Source organism: Gadus macrocephalus, chromosome 14 (genome assembly GCF_031168955.1).
Source record: "Gadus macrocephalus chromosome 14, ASM3116895v1".
Classification (NCBI taxonomy): Eukaryota; Metazoa; Chordata; class Actinopteri; order Gadiformes; family Gadidae; genus Gadus; species Gadus macrocephalus.
The window spans coordinates 18,321,777-18,342,742 of NC_082395.1; the positions used below are offsets into that span (position 1 = coordinate 18,321,777).

General features: G+C 43.0%; 1 protein-coding gene across 1 annotated transcript; it reads left to right on the top strand.

Annotated features, from left to right (window-relative positions):
* Positions 1–1,346: 1,346 nt before the first annotated feature.
* On the top strand, positions 1,347–17,689 carry LOC132472626 (transmembrane protein 255B). Its single transcript, XM_060072343.1, has 9 exons — positions 1,347–1,916; positions 2,290–2,432; positions 3,219–3,281; positions 6,949–7,038; positions 7,773–7,853; positions 13,660–13,742; positions 13,812–13,965; positions 16,461–16,553; positions 17,161–17,689. Exons 1-9 carry the CDS (start codon positions 1,781–1,783, stop codon positions 17,371–17,373), a joined length of 1,056 nt encoding a protein of 351 aa, XP_059928326.1. The 5' UTR covers positions 1,347–1,780; the 3' UTR covers positions 17,374–17,689.
* Positions 17,690–20,966: the final 3,277 nt, after the last annotated feature.

Genomic DNA, 20,966 nt, shown 5'->3' on the forward strand with positions numbered 1-20,966 from the left:
AATTGAATCCAACTGATTACCCCGTCCCCATCCTTCCACTTCCAACGACCATGGTGGCCTGTAATGCGGCTGGGAGGCTTGTCTACTTTCTCCCCCGGTATTTAATTATCAACACCTGTTGGGTTGTGGCTGACACCAGGACGATGCACCTTTCTGACCGTAAGGTGGCAGTAAACACTCACAGGTGGGACGTAAGGGACGGTCAATGGATAATAAGGAATCGAACAAATACACTGCATCTTGAGTGAAATACATTTTTGAGAAAGAGAAAGAAATGAGATTAATGAACGGCATTCCGCCAACTGGATTGAGGTGTGTGTGTGTGTGTGTGTGTGTGTGTGTGTGTGTGTGTGTGTGTGTGTGTGTGTGTGTGTGTGTGTGTGTGTGTGTGTGTGTGTGTGTGTGTGTGTGTGTGTGTGTGTGTTATATCTCCCAATTCTATATTCAGTGAAGCCTCAAAAACCACTGATTACTTTGTACACTTACCTGTAATATTCTGTTTATTAAAATAATAGTTAAATTATAACAAAGTCCGTACCTTTCTGTCTGTGCTTAGGTCAGTTGAATGATTTTTCGTACTTAGGGTTTAGAGATTTAAGGGAAGTTTCATAGCAAGTTGTTTTAGTCGCGAGCTAGTATTAATTAGGCTGGAGAGCCAATAACTTACTTATGCCGATGCTGTTACTGTGCGTTCACACCAAAAGCTGTAAAGTCTCATGTTATTTCCATGCTAACCCATCAAAGTCATGTGTAAAGTATGTTTTAAAGTACAACGTCTTAAGAGTTCGTAGGCCTATTATATTCACTTTTTTATTGTAATTTCTGTGATAATTTTTCTGACAGAATTTGAACTTACAATGGCCCTAAAATAAAATAAAATCTTACTTTAGGCCGGAAACAGATTTTTTTTACTGAAATTAGAAAAGCATGTAGATGTAAAATGGTGTTTCCAAGGTAACGAGAACACAATGAGTCAAAGTCTGTTCCACTAGTTGCCACTTAATTCTCCACACTACACCTGTAATGATGCCAATCATTGAAGAGCTTTAATGTGAATGTTATTTAACACACACACACGCACACACACTAACCCTGCAGGTACACACCTATTTACTTAAGTTATTAGTATTCATTGTTTTACTAGCCTCTCTCTCTCTCTCTCTCTCTCTCTCTCTCTCTCTCTCTCTCTCTCTCTCTCTCTCTCTCTCTCTCTCTCTCTCTCTCACTCTCACTCTCACTCTCACTCTCTCAATTTCTCACTCTCTCTATTCTCTCTCTCTCTCTTACTCTCTACGTCCGTCTACTTCATTCATTGTTTTACTAGCCTCTCTCTCTCTCTCTCTCTCTCTCTCTCTCTCTCTCTCTCTCTCTCTCTCTCTCTTTCTCTCACTCTCTCAATTTCTCACTCTCTCACTCTCTCACTCTCTCACTCTCTCTCTTCTCTCTCTCTCTCTCTCTCTCTCTCACTCTACGTCCGTCTACTTGGAAGAGCAATTCAAGGAATACGTCCAGATATGTGAGCGTCCCGGTTTAGCGTCGGCTGGCTGAAGACAGATTGAGGAAGTGGACCGGTGCGGAGGTATCGGTGTGGACGTATCGATATCGGGAGCAGATCTGAGGTAACTTCGTAGGCTACCCGTTGCATCGCGACGTGACCACGGGGGATGCATTGAGTCGTCAGAGGCACCGAAGGTCTCGACTAAAACACCGTGGACTACTTTATTGTTACTTTGGATTTGTTATTTACTTCCCTAATCGGGAAATCATCGGTGCAGTGAGAATGCAGCCGCCGGCGACCCTGCAGATCCCCCTGCAGACCCCCCTGCAGACCACGCAGCAGACCACCCAGCAGACCCTCCAGCAGACCCTCCAGACGACCCCCCAGCAGCCGAACAGCGACGACCAGGACCCGGCAGGTGTCTTTAGTCCCACCGCTGCTTTTGCTACGTTTCTCAGGAGATCTGTGTGTGATAGATAGAAGTGTGTGTGCGCGTGCCTATGTGTATGTGAGTGCGAGCGCACGCGGAAGAGAGATGTCAAATTGTTTAATTAGCTTTTTAGCGTAAACATACCCATGTTCTTGCAATTAATAATAAAAATACATTCTGACCAAACATTTTATGTCTGTCTGTCTGTCTGTCTGTCTGTCTGTCTGTCTGTCTGTCTGTCTGTCTGTCTGTCTGTCTGTCTGTCTGTCTGTCTGTCTGTCTGTCTGTCTGTCTCCCTCTCTCTCTCTCTCTCTCTCTCTCTCTCTCTCTCTCTCTCTCTCTCTCTCTCTCTCTCTCTTAGAATGCTTTAACAAGCGGAGGCTGAGGGTTCACCATCTCACCCGCGTCCTGTTCGCCCACTCCCTGGTGGTGTTGGTGGTAGGTCTGGTCTGCGCCACACTCACCGAAAACGTAGCGGTATCCGGCTACTACTCCGGAGTCATAGTGAGTAAGGCCTTCCTCAGCCAACCCCAACATCACAATCCTTTATTGGGCAGACAGAAAAGGATTTATTGACATAAATCTGTAGAGCTGTTGGTCAGTATGACAGTTAGTTGCAAGATTTCAACTCCACTCGTATAGCAATAAAATATGAGAATGAATCTACTGGTGGTTATTTTGCATAACAACATCCACTAGTCAAAGTAGTTAATCTACATCCACGGTCATAACAACATCCACTAGTTAAAGTAGTTATTCCACATGTACGATCATAACAACGTCCACTAGTCAAAGCCCCCTTTTAACCTTTCCCAATTACCTTTCTGAGAGTCCACCAAGTTCAGCGATGTTAACTGTACGACTTGACAAAATAAAGGATGGCTGCGCCCATAATGAGATGTATTTTCTTTGTATTTGTGCCACGGCCCACGTTGGTCATTTTAATGTCGATTTCAAATGCTCTTGCACACTTTCTTACATTGCTGCTTTAATCCGTTCACCAATTTATCCATTGCACAGTCTTGCTGTTCGTGCAATACAATATAAAGTGTTGTTGTTTGTTTGCTAAAAAGGCTAATGTAGCTAACAATAACAATGACTAGCCAATGACTGTCTTTCCCTGACTCTTCTTGTAGCGATGCCCGCAAACTCAAACGGGAACGCTATAAGTGCTACAAGCCTGGAAATTAGGTCAACTCGTGCCACTCATTCGGTTGGTGTACGAGGCATCTCGAACACACCATTAGGGTACGGAACAATGTGTAAAGCTGCCTTCTCCTGTTCTTCCAGTTGACTTTTGGAGCTTTCCTAGGCCTCGTTGGGATGCACCTCCAGGAGAACAGACGGCACATGGTGAGTCCTACCTGGTCCAGGTTCCTACAGGTCTTTCTGAACCTACCAGAAACACGTACCAGTAATAGTACCTACCTGGTCCAGGTACCAACAGGTGTAACAGAACCTACCAGATACAGGTACCAGTAATATTACCTACCAGATACAGGGGCCAACATGTGTAAGAGAAACTAGCCAACCTACATGGTGCTGTCATACATGGAGCTACTGATCTTACATGGAGGAACTGACTTAAGTGGTACTGATCCTACATGGAGTAACTGACTTAAGTGGTACTGATCCTACATGGAGGTACTGACCTACATGGCGCTGAACTACATAATGGTACGGACCCTACATAGAGGTTATGACCTACATGGAGGTATTGACCCTACATGTAATGAACTACATGATGGTACTGACTTAAGTGGTACTGAACCTACATTTGGGTACCGACTCACATGGAGGTTCTGACCTCCATGGAGGTTCTGACCTCCTTTGAGGTACTGACTGACATGGAGGTACTGACTGACATGGTGGTACTGAGTGACTCACATTGAGGTTCTGACTCACATTGAGGTTCTGACCTACAAGGGGGTACTGGAGAATCGGGTTACAGCTGGAACCGAATAGATGATTGATGACATCATCATTCAGGAATAAACAGCCAATCAGATTATCTGGCCCTGGATTGGTTCTGGCATGGTCACTTGACCGACCATGTGAAGGTAGATTATATTAGGATCGGTCTGATCATTTTGCTTCTCCTGGAGCCACCTATGCAAAGGACATACCTGTAACTCATATCAAAATACCTGGAGCAGAGATACCTGGAGCAGAGCTCCCTGGAATAAGAGTACCAGGAGCAGGCTCAGGTGATCCCAGCTGAAATGTTGCTAAGCATGCTACCGGACCAATACCTGACCCCTGACCGACCTGCTCCTTTACACTTGAAGGTGAGGGTCCACCAATACCTGTAGTGTCTGCTGGTGTCTTCTAGAAGAAGGAAATGTTTTCTTAAAGACTGGTGTCTTCTAGAAGAAGGAACTGTCTTCTTAAAGACTGGTGTCTTCTAGAAGAAGGAAATGTTTTCTTAAAGACTGGTGTCTTCTAGAAGAAGGAACTGTTTTCTTAAAGACTGGTGTCTTCTTGCATGGTAACGAAACAAATCTGTTAGCTCTTGATTTATTTTCTGTGACATATGCATCTGGCCCTCCTCCTGTCAGACAGATTTCCAGCAGACCTGGCCCAGGGCGGGCAAATCACAACTATTTATCACAACTATGTGCCAGACAAATATGTATTTGCGAATGGGTCTGGCAATGTAAGGCAAAGACCCTTAAGGCCTGCGTCATTCATGATTTTTTCAAATGGTTTACATTGACATTTGGGATGCCAATGCAAGATGCTCTGTAAGAATGCTACCATGTAGCATCTCCCATGTAACTATAACAGTCCTTTGAGCTCCGTGGGTAGAACCCCACCCATGTGTAAAAAAACCCTAATGTATTCTCAGCCCAGGTGACCCAGTGATCAGGTGACCAGGTGATCAGGTGATCAGGTGACCTGCACATCTCCAGTATCATCCTGATACCGGACTCCTGGAGCAATTCTAACCCTAACTGTGGTCCTTTTCAGGGATAAATTATCTATTCTTTAATAAATATATAATTATATGTGATATTATATATATCGTATAATTATATATATTTTTTTATATACTATGTAAACCATTTATTATAATAAGTATAATATAATAAATCAACATATTATATATACTAAATATATTATAGATATTATATAATTATATATATATTTTATTTTGAGATATATATATATATAATATATTTACATATCAATTATATATAAAGCAAATATTGCAAGATTATATATGATATATATTTACCTAACATATAATATCCTCCCCTTTGTGTTTATAATGTTGAACACTGCTCGATTCTAATGTTGACTAAAGTTTGTTTAACAACTTATTAGTTATTAGTTATTTGTATTTTTAGTCGTTATACCTGTTAGCATATATTAGTTAGAGGTGAACACATATAAACTGAAGTAAACAGAGAACAAGGGGTATGTGTGTGTGTGTGTGTGTGTGTGTGTGTGTGTGTGTGTGTGTGTGTGTGTGTGTGTGTGTGTGTGTGTGTGTGTGTGTGTGTGTGTGTGTGTTTGTGCGCACATGTGTGTGTTTGTGTGGTATGTAAATAATGAATGAGGTGTTGTGTGCTCATGTCCCAATCTTATGTTACGGTGCAGCCGAAATGTTAGTGCATTTACAAACATACTGATTCAGTGTGAGAGGGTATGGCATTTCTTTTAAAATACTATACTGTAGAGAGAAGGAGAAAGAAGAGAGGAGAAAGAGATAAAGAGACACTGATAGAAAGAGTGATTGAGAGATAGAGAGCAACAGAGAGAGTGATTAAGCGATAGAGAGATGGAGAGTGATAGCTAGAGAGAGTGAGAACGAGAGAGCGATAGACAAGGATTGAGAGATTTTCAGTCCATGGCATCTGTGCGTCTTGTCAGCTTCTTTGCTTGTTACATTTTAATGACCGTAGCAACGCTGGTGTATGTTACACCGCCCTTATCTACAGTGGCACACTCACATGCATACTCAAGCAAGGCATCTCACTGCTGCTCCAAGCCTATCTACACTGGACACTGGATTGATGTCAACACTAGTAATCAGAGTTGTGAACAGGTTTGGCCCCACACATACGCAGCTAAGCACCTGCTTAGGGTCCACGTAGCCACCAGAGGGCCCCCAAGAGCACTGGAAAATAACTCCCACAAAAGAGCTGATCATTATATAATGTTGAGCTCCAAAGGATCCAGGGATGGGCCACGGACTGGTTGTACATACTTCAAACTAAATCTAAACCAAGGAGGGAACAATGTAGTCTGAGCCGAGACACAATCATCCACGTGGAATCGATGACAAATGGAAGGACGCTGTGTATTGGACACGTTGGTCAGAGCTCCCTGCTGTGTCCGAAGACCAAATTGGCGCTATGATTTGGTCACAAATCTGCTAATAAAAATGGACAATTCATTTTTAGTTGGAAGTGTTCCGGGGCCTGTGCCCGGCTCCACTGACCCGGGCTGCGGTGCTAGACGGCTGGGTCAATCACCTCCCTCCCTGGTCTGATAGCTGCTGGATGTATTTCAGACGCTCCTCTGGGTCACCTCGTAGCACTACAGCAGAACACTCTATTACCCAGCAGGCCATGGGGATACAGCAGAACATTATAACCCAGCAGCACTTTAACCCTTTACCCTGAACCAAAACTCTAGCTCCTGTAATATAATATATTCAATACAAATAAAAGAAATACATTTTCATTTTATTATTTTTATATATAAATATATAAAGATTATATAATGATGATTATTATTACTGTTATCATATTATATTAAATCAATATATAATATATTATTATCTTTGACCTATGACAGTCATGCAGGTAGCAGCGGTCACAGGTGTTATGTTATATAACATATGACGTATGATATTATGTTGACTAGTATGTCTTGTCTCTTTCCCTATCCTCTCCACCTCTCCTCCTCCTCTCCTCTCCCCCTCCCCTCTCTCCTCTCCACTTCTTCCCCACCTCTTCCTACTCTTCTCCCCCTCTCCTCTCTCCTCTCCCCATCCCCTCTCCACCTCCAGTTGATAGCCGCTATAATCTTCATCAGTCTCGGAGTCATTGCTGCCTTCTTCTGTGCCATTTTCGACGGGGTGATCGCTGGCGAGTGGATAGTATGTATCACACGTTAACAACCCCACCTTCACAACCACACCTTCACAATCACACCTTCACCGTCACACCAATCCTATCACTCGATCACAGACACACCTTCAATATCACACAATCACAAACACATCTCCACTATCACACCAAAGAACCACACCTTCACAACCACACCTTCACTGGCACACCTTCACAACCACACCTTCACTGGCACACCTTCACAACCACACCTTCACAACCACACCTTCACTGTCACACCTTCACAACCACACCTTCACAACCACACCTTCACTGGCACACCTTCACAACCACACCTTCAATATCACACAATCACAACCACACCTTCACAATCACACCTTCACAAAAACACCTTCACAACCACACCTTCACAACCACACCTTCACTGTCACACCTTCACTGTCACACCTTCACTGTCACACCTTCACAACCACACCTTCACAACCACACCTTAATAACCACACCTTAATAACCACACCTTCACAACCACACCTCAGAACCACACCTTAACAACCACACCTTAATAACCAGACGTTCACAACCACACGTTCACCATCACTGTCAGTAATCAAACCTCCTTATTATTCACATCACATGTCACGTGACTTCAACATCACACGTCACATGACTTTACCATCACACGTCACATGACTTCACCATCACACGTCACATGACTTCCCCATCACACGTCACATGACTTCACCTGAGGTGTGCTGTTGTGCAGGACATTCAGCCGCTGCTGGACGGCAGCTGTGACTTCTACTCAAGTACCCTGGGATACGGCTACGACACCTACTACACACAGGTACTAGTACCACAACACAGTACTACACACAGGTACTAGTACCACAACACAATACTACACACAGGTACTAGTACCACAACACAATACTACACACAGGTACTAGTACCACAACACAATACTACACACAGGTACTAGTACCACAACACAATACTACACACAGGTACTAGTACCACAACACAGTACTACACACAGGTACTAGTACCACAACACAATACTACACACAGGTACTAGTACCACAACACAATACTACACACAGGTACTAGTACCACAACACAATACTACACACAGGTACTAGTACCACAACACAATACTACACACAGGTACTAGTACCACAACACAATACTACACACAGGTACTAGTACCACAACACAATACTACACACAGGTACTAGTACCACAACACAATACTACACACAGGTACTAGTACCACAACACAATACTACACACAGGTACTAGTACCACAACACAATACTACACACAGGTACTAGTACCACAACACAATACTACACACAGGTACTAGTACCACAACACAATACTACACACAGGTACTAGTACCACAACACAATACTACACACAGGTACTAGTACCACAACACAATACTATACACAGGTACTAGTACCACAACACAATACTACACACAGGTACTAGTACCACAACACAATACTACACACAGGTACTAGTACCACAACACAATACTACACACAGGTACTAGTACCACAACACAAAACTACACACAGGTACTAGTACCACAACACAATACTACACACAGGTACTAGTACCACAACACAATACTACACACAGGTACTAGTACCACAACACAATACTACACACAGGTACTAGTACCACAACACAATACTACACACAGGTACTAGTACCACAACACAATACTACACACAGGTACTAGTACCACAACACAATACTACACACAGGTACTAGTACCACAACACAATACTACACACAGGTACTAGTACCACAACACAATACTACACACAGGTACTAGTACCACAACACAATACTTCACACAGGTACTAGTACCACAACACAATACTACACACAGGTACTAGTACCACAACACAAAACTACACACAGGTACTAGTACCACAACACAATACTACACACAGGTACTAGTACCACAACACAATACTACACACAGGTACTAGTACCACAACACAATACTACACACAGGTACTAGTACCACAACACAATACTACACACAGGTACTAGTACCACAACACAAAACTACACACAGGTACTAGTACCACAACACAATACTACACACAGGTACTAGTACCACAACACAATACTACACACAGGTACTAGTACCACAACACAATACTACACACAGGTACTAGTACCACAACACAATACTACACACAGGTACTAGTACCACAACACAGTACTACACACAGGTACTAGTACCACAACACAATACTACACACAGGTACTAGTACCACAACACAATACTACACACAGGTACTAGTACCACAACACAGTACTACACACAGGTACTAGTACCACAACACAATACTACACACAGGTACTAGTACCACAACACAATACTACACACAGGTACTAGTACCACAACACAATACTACACACAGGTACTAGTACCACAACACAATACTACACACAGGTACTAGTACCACAACACAATACTACACACAGGTACTAGTACCACAACACAATACTACACACAGGTACTAGTACCACAACACAATACTACACACAGGTACTAGTACCACAACACAATACTACACACAGGTACTAGTACCACAACACAATACTACACACAGGTACTAGTACCACAACACAATACTACACACAGGTACTAGTACCACAACACAATACTACACACAGGTACTAGTACCACAACACAATACTACACACAGGTACTAGTACTATACTAATACTACACACAGGTACTAGTACCACAACACAATACTACACACAGGTACTAGTACCACAACACAATTCTACACACAGGTACTAGTACCACAACACAATTCTACACACAGGTACTAGTACCACAACACAATACTACACACAGGTACTAGTACCACAACACAATACTACACACAGGTACTAGTACTATACTAATACTACACACAGGTACTAGTACCACAACACAATACTACACACAGGTACTAGTACCACAACACAATACTACACACAGGTACTAGTACCACAACACAATACTACACACAGGTACTAGTACTATACTAATACTACACACAGGTACTAGTACCACAACACAATACTACACACAGGTACTAGTACTATACTAATACTACACACAGGTACTAGTACCACAACACAATACTACACACAGGTACTAGTACCACAACACAATACTACACACAGGTACTAGTACCACAACACAATACTACACACAGGTACTAGTACTATACTAATACTACACACAGGTACTAGTACCACAACACAATACTACACACAGGTACTAGTACTATACTAATACTACACACAGGTACTAGTACCACAACACAATACTACACACAGGTACTAGTACCACAACACAATACTACACACAGGTACTAGTACTATACTAATACTACACACAGGTACTAGTACCACAACACAATACTACACACAGATACTAGGTCTATACTAATACTACACACAGGTACTAGTACTTCAACACAATACTACACACAGGTACTAGTACTACAACACAATACTACACACAGGTACTAGTTCTATACTAATACTACACACAGGTACTAGTACTACAACACAATACTACACACAGGTAGTAGTACTACAACACAATACTTCACACAGGTACTAGTTCTATACTAATACTACACACAGGTAGTAGTACTACAACACAATACTTCACACAGGTACTAGTACTACGACACCTACTGCACACACGTACTAGTACTACAACACAGAACTACACACAGGTACTAGTACTACAACACAGTACTACACACAGGTACTAGTACTACAACACAGTACTACACACAGGTACTAGTACTACGACACCTACTACACACAGGTACTAGTACTACGACACAATACTACACACAGGTACTAGTATTACAACACAATACTACGCACAGGTAGTAGTACTATACTAATACTACAACACAATGCTACACAGAGGTACTAGTACTGCACCACAATACTACACACAGGTAGTAATAATATGCCTTCTACTGGAAACACAGAAACCCCTGATGGGGAAATGAATGGTTGAGAGAAGAGCTCCCTCAAGTGGGGAAGGGCACGCTCTAAAGTTGCAACACTGGGCGTCTCTACAGTTGTAATCTTATGTTCCCTGGCCGTGCAGCGTCTGGTGGTCAGTAGACAGTACTGCATGCTTTGACAGTTCTTTAGATTTGATTTGAACCGATCCGATCCAACACACTCTCAAAGCATGCATTACTGTCTAATGACCACCAGACGCTCTGGGCCCACAAAAAATGCATTTTTTTTTAGATTTGGAAATCCCATTTTTGGCTATCCAGGATCACGTAATCCGTCTCACTTTTGTGCGCATTTTCAAAGCAACATTGGATTGTATCACCTTGATCATGATCAGAGGCGGAGTGGCCGTCGGGACGATCGGGAGATTTCCCGGTCGGCCGGCCGGCCAGCGAGTTCAGGTGGACCGGCCCACAATTGTGTAGCAGCCTGCGAAGTCAGTTGGACCGGCCCACAGTTGTGAGCGGCCGCGAGGCGTCTGCAAGCCGGCCCTGAGCATAATTTATTCCCCGCCAAGACGCCGTGAAAATCCCCGAAATAAACAATATATGTCTCAAGAACATCCAACCAATATTTATACCACTTGCTTACTCTCTATGTCTCATTCATGGTTTTTTTTTAATATTTTTTTTTTTTATTTCATTTAATTCTTCATTATTCAGGCGTTACAGAACTTTCATGGCCATGAATAAATAATACGAACTACAGTTTACTTTAATATGTTTGTTCTTGAATTGACGTAATGGAGCAAAGACTCCTGGGATTGGGAAATGCGTTTATCCAATAAACAGCTTGCAGGTCAAGTCCATTTTCGGAAATGTAGGGGGATAGCCCTAAAGACGCGTCAGACAGAGAAGGCGAGCAAGTTCGTGGTTGCTTGCATTTGCTTGTTGTGGCACTCATGGAAGGCAAGAAGAGAAAAGAGAAAGGAGGGGCTGAAAAGGCCAGAATAAAGAAGAAGCGGATGCTGGAGGGGGATGCATCTAAGTGCTGAAATCAGGCATTAAAGAGTTGTGCAGGTGAATTAGCCAGAGCTCCACCATTGACGTTATTGCTAGGCGGGAGCTAGCATAAGCTGCTAGTCAAATGTGTATGTGCAGGCTGGTATATTTCAGACGAATTAATGACTTAACTGATCTTTCTCTTTTAATGGATGGAGAATACGTTAACAGATTTGGAACATGTAGTAGTAGTCGTCTCAACACGTTACACCGGTATTACCGAGCATAAATGGTATAAACTTTTAAACTAGGTCACTCCGTCAACTCTCCTCTCACACTAGGTGACAGCGTCTTATAACGTTCTATATTATATAATAGTATAATATAATTGTATAGATAATATCACGGCCAAAAGCTCTGCGCCTCCGGGTGGCTGTAGTGCGGGGAGCACTACGGCCATCCGGAGTGCTTTTGTTTACCGGCGTTGCTATGGTTACTGGTCTTGTAAGGAAGTGCGCCAATTCTCGGAGCGCCAATTCTCTTCCGCACAGAGCAGAACTGTGACCTATTTTACCCATTTTTAATTTCTTAATTATAATTATATCATTCATTTTTACATTTTTTTTTTTTTATTACTGAAAAAATATATAAATAAACGGTGTTGCAGGGGGGTGGGGCCGGACCGGGGAGGATTCTCCCGGTGGCTATTAGTGCCCCACTCCGCCCCTGATCATGATAAATACTTTTAGGGTTACCAAATCCGGTTACCAGTGCTCTAAATGGAACTAGCCTACGTATCACACTACTGGCTATGTAAAGAACTAAAATGGGAAATCCCATTTTTGGCTATCCAGGATCACGTAATCCGTCTCACTTTTGTGCGCATTTTCAAAGCAACATTGGATTGTATCACCTTCATCATGATAAATACTTTTAGGGTTACCAAATCCGGTTACCAGTGCTCTAAATGGAAAACTAGCCTACGTATCACACTACTGGCTATGTAAAGAACTAAAATGGGAAATCCCATTTTTGGCTATCCAGGATCACGTAATCCGTCTCACTTTTGTGCGCATTTTCAAAGCAACATTGGATTGTATCACCTTGATCATGATAAATACTTTTAGGGTTACCAAATCCGGTTACCAGTGCTCTAAATGGAACTAGCCTACGTATCACACTACTGGCTATGTAAAGAACTACAGGACAAATATGTTGCATGATTTTTTAAGCTTGAAAGTATTATCATTTGATGAGACAGAAAACAATAAAAACAGACGGATCCTGGATAGGGTACCGTCGAGTTCAGCAAGTCATACTACTCCAACCTCTTGATCTCGATGACTTAGACTATATACTTTGATTTCAACCACAAAATAATTGTAGGAACTCTTTGTCCAATCAGTTAGAGATGCAACAAGATGTGAATCACCTCCATGTCAAAATAATGTAATAAACAATGTATCATAATCGTAGAATAGGAAATCGTACTTTATAAAAAAATATCGAAACATGAGTGAGAAAAAACAATTGCCATTTAATTAATTTGTGAACATAACTTTTCTTTTTGCCATGCAGAAAAAAATATCAATGATAGATAAGCATTGTTATTTTCCACCCTCACCTCCCCCTCCTCAGATTCAGTGTCCCTCGCAACAAGGAACAGGATGCAAGCTGAAAGTCAGGCACAACAGCTGTTACTGCTGCTACAAATGTGATAGGTATTAACACACTTTATCAATGTATTACAATGTAATATAATGTATTAACATTATATTGTCTGCTCTCAGCTATTTGGACCAGTACCATATTTTCGAGGGGGTGAACAGCTGCTGGGATGTGGTCCACCTCCACCGGCTGCTCTGGACCTCTGTGTGCCTCAACATCCTTGCTGTCAGCCTGGGTGTCATCACCGCCGCACTGCTTGGAGCCTACAAGGACCTGGTGAGCTGGACTACCCCATATATATATATATATATATATACATTCGGTATATGAATATATAATAAAAAATGGCAACTATGGCATTATTATTATCAGAACTATTTATTTACATAATTATATCGAAGAACAAATTATAACAAATCCATTAGAATCTCAAAATTCTACAGTGTCCATATTGCGTAGACCCTGGCATTATAATTATATGAAACGAAAGAATAATAACAAATCCAGCAGTCGAGAACATATGTCGACGTGCGTCCGCAACTCGACACACACATATTGATTTTGTTTGATATCCTATAGTAATTTTTGATATTATAATTGGATAGATTAGTTTAAGAGACATTTAATCCACTTTATTTATTGAATAAAGTGTAGCCCCACAGCTAGTCTGTTACCAGTGTAGCGCTACAGCTAGTCTGTTACCAGTGTAGCGCTACAGCTAGTCTGTTACCAGTGTAGGCCTACAGCCAGTCTGTTACCAGTGTAGGCCTACAGCCAGTCTGTTACCAGTGTAGGCCTACAGCTAGTCTGTTACCAGTGTAGGCCTACAGCCAGTCTGTTACCAGTGTAGCGCTACAGCTAGTCTGTGACCAGTGTAGGCCTACAGCTAGTCTGTTACCAGTGTAGGCCTACAGCTAGTCTGTTACCAGTGTAGGCCTACAGCTAGTCTGTTACCAGTGTAGGCCTACAGCTAGTCTGTTACCAGTGTAGCGCTACAGCTAGTCTGTTACCAGCTTAGCCCTCCAGCTAGTCTGTTACCAGTGTAGCGCTACAGCTAGTCTGTTACCAGTGTAGGCCTACAGCTAGTCTGTTACCAGTGTAGGCCTACAGCCAGTCTGTTACCAGTGTAGCGCTACAGCTAGTCTGTGACCAGTGTAGGCCTACAGCTAGTCTGTTACCAGTGTAGGCCTACAGCTAGTCTGTTACCAGTGTAGGCCTACAGCTAGTCTGTTACCAGCTTAGCCCTCCAGCTAGTCTGTGACCAGTGTAGGCCTACAGCCAGTCTTCTTAGTCGGTGTACCTAAAGTTGACATTGAACACCTTTTTACTTTGTGCGGGAATCATGGCACTTTTCTGGGGTAGAATATCTCTCTAACACAACAGGAAACATGAGTTACTCTGCCACTTGCATTCGTCATTTCCGGGCCAGGCTCTTTGCCATTTCAGCCCCGAGAAGTTCACACATTGTAGCTCGATCCAAGATTACGTCGATACCAACTGTGTTCTGGGATATGTCGTTTTATCTATAGGTTACTTAATTACTGTGTATGTTACTGTGGGATGCACCCACCCTAGACGGGGTCATCGCTGCACACACCTAGGGCCCCGTCTTGCGTCCGGCGCAATTTACTTTCTCACTGGCATGTGTCGTTGTTGCTAGTTTGTAACTGGCGCAGAGCGTTCTTTTCCCTCCTGCGCCACGCGTCTGTAAATTAGGGAATGATCTTGCGCCCCAAGGGGCGGTTCGGCGAAAGGAGAAGGCGTGTTCTGGCGCAAACGTTCCCCGGTGCTATTTTGCAGTTTCAGAAATCACACCACAAACCAGGAAATACCTGGCTTAAAGTCAGTGGCGCGTTGTTCAGATGCTATTTTAAGGGCGCATGCATAATGTTGCTTGGGCACCTCGCGCACACACTTTGCTTCTCTCATCTACCTAGCCCCACATTCTTGGTAAATTATTTGGGAAAGAACAGCTGATACAGCGGTAATGAGTTGTACTTTTAAATCAATGCATCTGCAAACACCGTACAGCAAACACATATTTTCTTGACACAGACATATTGTAAATGCCCATAACTTTTAGGATAGATGAGTATTTGATCGTGAGATTGTTTTACCGCGAGTGAGTGTTAAAAAGATTGAATGAATGCGGGCGTGCGTGTGTGTATGTGTAAAATAATTAATGAATGCACGCAAAATAAACACGTAACACATAATACAGGCCATGGCAATGTATATTAACGGTGGGACACATGCATATTAGGAACCCAAGTCGATAACGATAATCCATACAATACTGATAAGAAACAATGTTTATAATGTATTGCATATATCATACATTTATTTGAGGACTCTGAAGTTGTGGAAGAAAACCTTATTCCATGCGTGAATTAGGCCATATTATTTGGCCATAAACTGAGCCATTTGAAGTTTGAAATTCATGTGCATCTGTCTCATCGGAGACTGTAGACGCGCTGTCAAAATATCAACTCGTCAGATTCAAATGCGCTCATGGCTCTTAAAGGGGATGGGAGCTGGCACTAGCTAGAGTGAAGAGTCAAGAGCCATTTTTGCGCCAGCAAATAGCAAAGTCGCCGTAGAACCGGCCACAAAAGCTACTTGCGCTTGGCGCTTCTCACTTGCATTTCAGACCGTTAAAATAGTGCCCCTAGTCTTTATTAAGGTGTATTTTGGATATTTAGGCTTTATTAACAGGGTGTTCTGATATATTTAGGCTTCATTAACTGTTTGTACTGGGATATGTTCTGCAGCCCAAGCCGTCCCTCCATGTGGCTCCATCCCCGGCACCCCTCCCCCACTTCCTCTACAACCCCACCCAGCACATGATGACCTACCCGATGCAGGTACACATACATACACACACACACATACACACACACACACACACACACCTAACCCAGCAGGTACACTCACACACAAACACCTAACCCTGACCCGAACCCACCTACCCGATGCAGGTACACACAAACACACACACACACACACACACACACACACACACACACACACACACACACACACACACACACACACACACACACACACACACACACACACACACACACACACACACACACAGACACACACACACACACACACACCTAACCCTGACTCCCCTTACCCCTCTCCCCTTTATGTAACATAAACATCTAACCACTTATCACACCTTCATATAAACACACACACACACACACACACACACACACACACACACACACACACACACACACACACACACACACACACACACACACACCGTATCACTAAACACCCCTACCATCTACCATTAGTTAAGAATCAGCCGTTAAGACATACTGAAGGTATAATACGGCCCAGGTGTTACATGCCATTGAAAAGTCCATATAGATATATCCATAATCCATATATCCAAGCCAGAACTTAAATGAGATGCGGCAGCTTAATGACCTCATGTCATGTGATCTCCCCCAGCCCTACCTGACCCAGCCGGTGATGCACACCCCACAGTACCACCCTGAGGGGCAGCACCACGCCTCCGACCAGTCCCGGGTGCCTCACCCCCCCACCCAGCCTAACCAGGAGGAGGGGGGGCACCCTGACCTCTACACCCTCACCCCTGACGCCCCTGTGCTCTACGCCGCGGCCTACACCCCCTTCGTGAAGCCCCCGCCTTACGCCTACTAGCGACCTCCTGACGACCTACCTTCATGGCCACGCCTCCCATCCTCACAGGACGTAGCGTCCCGTCCTCCTGGACGTAGCGTCCCGTCCTCCTGGACCTAGCGTCCTGTCTTTATAGGACGTAGCGTCCTTCCTTTATAGGACGTAGCGTCCTGTCTTAACAGGAAGTAGCGTCCTGTCTTTATAGGACGTAGCGTCCTGTCTTTATGGGACGTAGCGTCCTGTCTTTATGGGACGTAGCGTCCTTCCTTTATAGGACGTAGCGTCCTTCCTTTATGGGGCGTAGCGTCCTGTCTTTATGGGACGTAGCGTCCTTCCTTTATAGGAAGTAGCGTCCTGTCTTTATAGGACGTAGCGTCCTGTCTTTATGGGACATAGCGTCCTGTCTTTATGGGACGTAGCGTCCTGTCTTTATGGGACGTAGCGTCCTTCCTTTATAGGACGTAGCGTCCTTCCTTTATGGGGCGTAGCGTCCTGTCTTTATGGGACGTAGCGTCCTTCCTTTATAGGACGTAGTGTCCTGTCTTTATGGGACGTAGCGTCCTTCCTTTATAAGGTGTAGCGTCCTGTCTTTATGGGACGTAGCATTCTTTATTTATAGGACGTAGCGTCCTGTCTTTATAGGACGTAGCGTCCTGTCTTTATAGGACGTAGCGTCCTGTCTTTATAGGACGTAGCGTCCTGTCTTTATAGGACGTAGCGTCCTGTCTTATGGGACGTAGCGTCCTGTCTTATGGGACGTAGCATTCTTTATTCATAGGACGTAGCGTCCTGTCTTTATAGGACGTAGCGTCCTGTCTTTATAGGACGTAGCGTCCTGTCTTTATAGGACGTAGCGTCATGTCTTTATAGGACGTAGCGTCCTTCCTTTATAGGACGTAGCGTCCTTCCTTTATAGGACGTAGCGTCCTGTCTTTATGGGACGTAGCGTCCTGTCTTTATGGGACGTAGTGTCTTGTCTTTATGGGACGTAGCGTCCTGTCTTTATGGGACGTAGCGTCCTGTCTTTATGGGACGTAGATTCCTTCCTTTATAGGGCGTAGCGTCCCGTCCTCATTGGATGAGGCGTCTCCCTCACCATAACCTTACCCTAACCAAACCTCCGCTTATCCTAACTAACCTTAACCAAACCTACTAGTACTTTTATCTAACCATAACACCCCCCCCCCCTACCATAACCTAACCATAACAAAGCCTCCCCTTACCATAAGCTTACTGTAACCGATCCCCCTGTTACCATTACCTTACCCGAACAAAACTTCCCCTAACTGTTAACTAACCTTAATCAAACCTTCCTTTACTATAACCTTACCATTACCAAACCGGCCCTTATGGTTACATAACCTTAATTAAACCATACCATAACCTTACCTTAACCACACCACCCTTTACTGCTAACTAACCATAACCAAATCCTACCTTATCATATGATTACCCTAACCAAACCTCCGCTTAGCTTAACTTACGTTAACCAAACATACCCGACCCTTTATCTAACCTTAACCAAGCTTTGTCTTACCATAAGCTTACCTTAATCAAACCTTCTCTCACCATAACCAAACCTTCCAATACCATAACCTTACCTTAAATAATTTTCCCCTTACCATAACCTTACCCTAAACAATCGTCCCCTCACCATAACATTACCTTCACTTAACATCCTCTGACCATAACCTTACTTTCCTTGACAATAACCTTAACCGGAACCAAACCTTCTTTCAACATTGCCTAACCTTCAAAAACCTGTTACTGTTACCAAACCATAACTTCCCTTTATCATTTCCTCACCTTCAAACCTTCCCTTATCATAAATTCACATTGATTGACTGATATTACATTTGTTATTATTTATTATTAAAGTGATGGACAATATAAATCCATAATTCAATTAAGATTATGTTATTGAGAGTGATTGTGATTAAGTGAATGCATTTAGTATCAGAAAATGATGTTCCATTAAATCCATTGCAAGGTCACATACATATAGTACATTTTCCTTCTATTCCTTCAAGCTGATAATAAGGTTGTAGTCTATTTAACATCCTGGCTAATAAGAAAAGCCAGTGAAAAATTGCATGCACTCACGCTGATGTTTCAGCTGAATGAAGCTTGGTATTTTGGACTTTGAGGAAGTTCAAACTACTCACAACAGAGAAGGGGGTGGGGGGGGGGGGGGGTATTAAGACACACCCTTACAATCCTGAGTCATTCGAAGAATGAGTAAATTAGTTTACGTTGAGTATCAATACACTTTTTGACATTTTCTTGACGAGGTATTTTGCAGCTGTGAAGTGGGTAAATCCCTCTGCGATATCTTATGCTATTTATACATACATAATATAGTTACATATGATTTTTTAGATCCTGTTGTCCTACTTTAATGTGACCTAACTCTTGATGGCTGATCTGATCTCTATCCTGAGTTGACATAACAAGTGTTTGTTGGTGTCTGCACCCATGTTCTGTCTATTCTAATATGATTTATATACAAAGGGCTTCCTAAAAACTGTACACACTTATGTTAGCATACACGCTTATGTTAAGACAATATTAAAAAAAACGTTTGACACACAGGGCTATGATGAACGATCTAAACACAACACATACCGATATTAAAAACAGTTTTACATAGATGTGTATTTTCAACAAAATTATCAAATGACACAGTCTCAAGTAACAAATAATCAAATAATCTGCATTGTTGACCATTGATGTTTGTGTTTGTGTTGATATATTTAGACCTTGAATAAAGGAAATGTGTATAAAGAAGAAACCGAAGAAGAAACTGGTGTCATGTCATTCACATAAAATGTATTTATATCTGCTCACATTTACTCTTCAGAGAAAATCCTCCCACCCTACACTTTAATGTCTCCCTTTCCATCTCCACCCTCCTCTCCTCCCTCTCTTCTTCCTCCTCCCTCTCCTCTTCTTCCTCCTCCCTCGCCTCCTCCCAAATACTCCTCCTCTCCGTCCCTCTCCTCCTCCTCCTCACTCTCCTCAACCCTCCTCCCTTCACTCTTCTTCCCACTCCTCCTCTCACCACCTCTCAGCATCCTCCTCCTCCTCCACCTCATCCTTCTACTCCTCCATCCCCCCTCTGCCTCTACTTGTGTGTGTGTGTGTGTGTGTGTGTGTGTGTGTGTGTGTGTGTGTGTGTGTGTGTGTGTGTGTGTGTGTGTGTGTGTGTGTGTGTGGCACGATACACACAAAAACCTGCATGTGTGGTGTACCGCAGGGCGTCTCCATCACAGTCGTCCTGCTCACTTCCTCTGATGCGCCCGCCCAAGTAAACACATGTAGAGTATAAAGATAGTTAGAATGGTGGAATGCCTAGCATATAACAATTATCACTTCCAGCAGTTTGAAATAGTTTAATTGTATTCTTTATTATGCATCATCTTTTATCTATTATCTGTTTCTTATGCTCTGTTATTTGTTACTAGTTGAGAGTTAAGGATTTCTTGGTAACATTTATGAACCTTCCATTAATGCACCCTGTTGGTAAAGTGTCACCGTTGACTTATATTTCTTCAATACACATTATGACCCATGAGCTAACTTTTATACTCTACTATACGGAGAATGGTCCACAC